This window comes from Mucor mucedo (genome assembly GCF_025094135.1).
Source record: "Mucor mucedo strain NRRL 3635 chromosome Unknown EV154scaffold_71, whole genome shotgun sequence".
NCBI lineage: Eukaryota > Fungi > Mucoromycota > Mucoromycetes > Mucorales > Mucoraceae > Mucor > Mucor mucedo.
The window spans coordinates 192205-196631 of record NW_026252355.1 but is presented as its reverse complement, the minus strand read 5'-3'; the positions used below and the strand labels follow the sequence as shown (position 1 = coordinate 196631).

Genomic DNA, 4427 nt, shown 5'->3' with positions numbered 1-4427 from the left:
AAAATCTGATCGCATTATGTATATATATATATTAAAATGTGTAACTGCATTTGGCGCACTGCTGCATTATTTTTAAAATAAACATAAGATTTTATGAAAGCGCCATACATTTGGAAAAGTGCGCCTGTTAAGGCGAATCCACTTTACAAATTATAAAAAGACAAACTCAATAGAGCAGCAGATAATGATTGTCTTCCATGATCACTAACAGAATAAGCTTTTATAAATATAGCAGACAAAAACAACCATCAGAAAATGCTTCATTTTAAGAACTCAATCAAATACCTCGGGTGGCAAACAAAAAAAAAAAAGAAAAAAAAAAGAAGACAAACATTGGTTTATAAAATAAAATCAATGCTATGCCCAACGCGCAATTCAAATACTCTTCATTTATTTCCAGTTAATAACAGAATAACTTTCAAAACACCAGTTGTTTGAATGAGTGTCAACATTATATATTATTTGTGTGTTTAATTACGCTAAATGTCCTAGAAAATAGTTTCTAGGAGCAATCTACGAAGGTGTTAATTATTTGTACACTGCATCCATTATCTTAATTTGTTACCACAATAACTATTATAAGTTACTACAGCTTGTAAGAACACGTCAAGCCTAAGCTGTATGGCAGATTTTTTTTAGCTCTTGATTACTTTCAAAGTTACATTCTGAGCTATGAGCTTACATTGTTGCAAGGCATATGTGTCGAAAGAAACTTAAGCATTGGTACTAATATGTTGGAAGATTTTGAATTTTGTATCTAAATTAAAGTTTTAATGAACGTATGTTTATATTTTTTGACTCGAGTTATCCAGATTACATTTTTTGGGCTGTGGACGAAGTATTCTTTTTAATTCAATTCGTCACGTGTTAACAATGCCACCTCTTATGTAGTATAAATTGTTGCACATTCATAAACATAAAGTTAATAGTGCGACTTGAAGTAGAATAAAATAAGTATTACCTTCTCTGAATAGATTGTAAAAACGTACAGCCTTTTTGTGACTCAAAACTATACGTACCTATACTATTAACACAAGTTAAATACATATTATTGGTTAAATTAGGGACCCAACAGTATAACTCTTTAACTGGTCTTAAGTTTACAAAGCGATGTTATTTCTTATGGGTCTGTCTAAGAAAAGGTTTTCTCTTTTTGCATTGGCCACTGAAAACATTAATTAAGCCCTCAAAATATTGGCTTCTGATGAAATGTCTTGTTAGAATAGTAGTATTAAAAACATTGACCTTTAATAACATTGATTACAAATAATACCAGTCTTTAATAAGGTAGACAAATGATAATATTGACATCTGCTAACATTGGTTATTCAATTTATATTGTGGTAAAGCGTGACTAATCAAATTAACTCCAAATGCAAATTACACTGAAAAGAATCAGTCCTGATATAATCGTAATGATCACATTCTGTCATCATTTTAAAAATACTAAAAATGTCTCGCCATTTTGATCTCTGTTTACAAATGTGGAAGATTGCCGAAAAATAGGTTAAAGAAATATTTCATCATTTATATGCGTATTTGTAGTTGATAGAGGAGTTTTCATCAATTGCGTCGTCAAACTATATTAATTGTAACATATAACTTTAATAAATGAGAAAAAATAACTGGGAGATCAAAGAAATAAAAAATAAAGGTATGTTGACTTCGTACAACATCAAAAAATAACAATTTGTACTCCCAAAGTTCTGTTTGAAGAATACTCAACCCGAGAAATGGTTTTTGAATTTATTTGTAATTTTTGGCAGTATGACGTCCCATAGTTATATTCTTCTAGTAAGTTACCGTACTTTTGCAGTTGTTATATACCATCATGTGGAAATAAATTTCTGTCTAAGTTAAGATGTATTTAGTTGATACTCTTTAGGCAGGTTCAAATTTATTGGTGGATCCAATTTGACTAATATTATTATAAAAGTATCAGATCATACTTTTACTTGCTTTTGCCTAATTTTTTTTTATTATATTTTATTATAGCATATATGGTTCAGTCCATCGTTTCCACATTTTTTGGAGTCTGTTTTCCACACACTGTAGTATGTGACGAAGATAACGACGAGGTGTTTATTCAATTGTATGAAGCCTCCTCTGCGTAAGTATATTTTAAACCTACAACTTTAAATATGCCGCTAAAAGCCCAATACAAAAAAAAAAGTAAATTCAGCGTCAAAGTCATCACTACAATAGTCTTACTTGAAAAATGTGTACAAGAGTTTTTTCCAGGAGCTGACATTGAAGCATTTTTATGTAAAAAAGAGCCTTTGATGATGGTGGTAAATGGTGAAATGGAACAACAAGCGCTTGGCACTTCGTTTTTGGGAACCATTTTTGAAGAAAAATTTCATCTCAAATGCTTATCCGCATTTATTTTGCCTTGTGTTCCTTTAATTCCTGAACACATGAAAAGAATGGTGCATCCTGACGTATCTCCAAATCATTTTGAAGAAGGCATAAAAAATGGGTACTATATGGTCAGTCTCTCTCTTAATCAAACATTTGGACCTCCCGAATTTCATGCAACAGAAGGTATATTGATAAAAGATTATTGTCTATAACTTGGAATCGTACATTTTAATCCCACTTTTTCTGACCTGGTACTATTTTTAGATCAGGAAAGTGACACAGAAATTCCTGAAGATGCTAACATGCAACATAACCAAAACTTTCTTCATTCTGATAACGACGAAATCGAAAGTAAATCTGATATGGTTTCACACACAGAAAATGAAGATGAAGATAGACTAGATAGCACCCAAGACAGCATAGAAACTGAAAATGTTGAGAGTAGTGACGAAGAGAGAGATCAGTATGATAATTTATCATCACAAGGTAATGGAGAATCTACCACATCTCGTGAAATTAATGAGAGGTATGATGTCTCTTCTCAGGAACAGGAACCCAATGTTACACCGAAAACGGTTATCATAGCTTCGGATACTTCTGAATCCAGTCGGACTACACAATCTTCATCACCTAGTAGTAACACTCTTAGTATAGTTGCTGCATTAAAAAAATCTCATCTTCGAAGTAGCAGTCAATACAGCTCTTCTTCCGAAAAAAGCAAAGGCTCATCGGTGACACCACCTTTTCGCTTTGGCAGTAATAACACTGCCCAACAAAATCTAAATATATATATTGCAAATTCAAGAAGTACCATGCCATCTTCCAAATTTTTTAAAACATTAGGACCAAAAAATGATAAATCAAGACCAAAAAAGCAAGTAATAGCTCAAGAAAAAACGAGTATGGCTTATTATAGTAGCACAAACGTGATAACCCATATGTGTATCACTAAACAATTCGATATTTTTTCCCCTACTGTTTAGATGATTATGCTGCGTCAGAAACTCCTGAAATTCAGGAACGTCAGTTATCTCCTGCTTCCTTCGAGAACACAAAAACAAAAGTAACTCGGTATTAAGTATGGGTGCATATCAATTTTTCTAACGAATTATTTAGTATGGTAAAAGAAAAAGATTTATTTCGTCTGGCAATAATGAAAAAATCCAAACATCTTGCGATCCCGAGTCATCAAAAACTAGTAATATTCATACGCCTCCAAACAATGAAGTTGTGTCCTACGACGATGGTCAGTCAGACGAGTTTGATAAAGTTACATCAGATTCGGACTTCTCTGCTGAAATGCCTAAAAACAAAATAAGAAACAAAGGCAAAAATTCTGCAACTAGTAGCAGTAGACTTAAAGACAGTTCAAAAGGGAAAAAGAAAGAGGGTGGTAAAAAAAATGATAGTACAAAAAAGAGTTATGGCTCTATGGAACAGTATATTTTTAAAATCTAATATGTCTTTGCAATCCCCCACCCCCCCCCATTTTTGTTTATGTAAAAGATGCATACATTACTTATGAATAATTTATTTATAAATGGCGTTGCTAAATTCAATGATTGAAACTTGAGCCAATTATTTTAAAGTGGTATTCAAAACCATAGATATCTTATTTAATTTGCGTAATACAGCTCAATAGTGCCTACAATATTATACAATAAATTACTTTTGGTCTTGGTTACCAACCCTTAATGCACTTTAAAAATAACTTGTTAACACAGATCATATTTTTTAGGCCACAGCATTTTGGCATGTGAAGCATCAGAGGTTTTTTTTTTCTTTGTCTTTTTCTTTTTGCATGGACTACACATGTATTTTTATGTCTATTCCGATGGTGCTACATAATATTTACACAAACACCCGTATTCTTTTTACTTAGTATAAAATTTGGATGTAATTTCGACCACCTAGCTACACATAAACCAGTCATTAAGATGCAAATAGGATCTTACGAAAGAAAATAAGCAGAAAGGCGGTGAATAAATTGTTGATACGACTTATTTTAAATTTATGGGGCAACTAATTCGTACAGCAATATTTCGTTATTTTCATTATCGTTAAAT

The 4427-nt window shown here is 32.0% G+C and overlaps 1 protein-coding gene across 1 annotated transcript; it reads left to right on the top strand.

Moving 5' to 3' along the window:
- The first annotated feature begins 1752 nt into the window (after positions 1-1752).
- On the top strand, positions 1753-4064 carry EV154DRAFT_514976 (uncharacterized protein). Its single transcript, XM_051602206.1, has 6 exons — positions 1753-1794; positions 1872-2110; positions 2174-2544; positions 2626-3261; positions 3345-3424; positions 3478-4064. Exons 2-6 carry the CDS (start codon positions 2001-2003, stop codon positions 3817-3819), a joined length of 1539 nt encoding a protein of 512 aa, XP_051455810.1. The 5' UTR covers positions 1753-1794; positions 1872-2000; the 3' UTR covers positions 3820-4064.
- The last annotated feature ends 363 nt before the right edge of the window (positions 4065-4427 follow it).

What these genes read in the sequence shown, in the direction of transcription:
- EV154DRAFT_514976 (XM_051602206.1), top strand. Translation starts at nt 2,001, where the DNA reads ATGGTTCAGTCCATCGTTTCCACATTTTTTGGAGTCTGTTTTCCACAC. An exon ending in AATAGCTCAAGAAAAAACGA is followed by an intron (nt 3,262 to 3,344) that starts GTATGGCTTATT and finishes CCTACTGTTTAG; the next exon opens with ATGATTATGCTGCGTCAGAA. An exon ending in TCGAGAACACAAAAACAAAA is followed by an intron (nt 3,425 to 3,477) that starts GTAACTCGGTAT and finishes CGAATTATTTAG; the next exon opens with TATGGTAAAAGAAAAAGATT.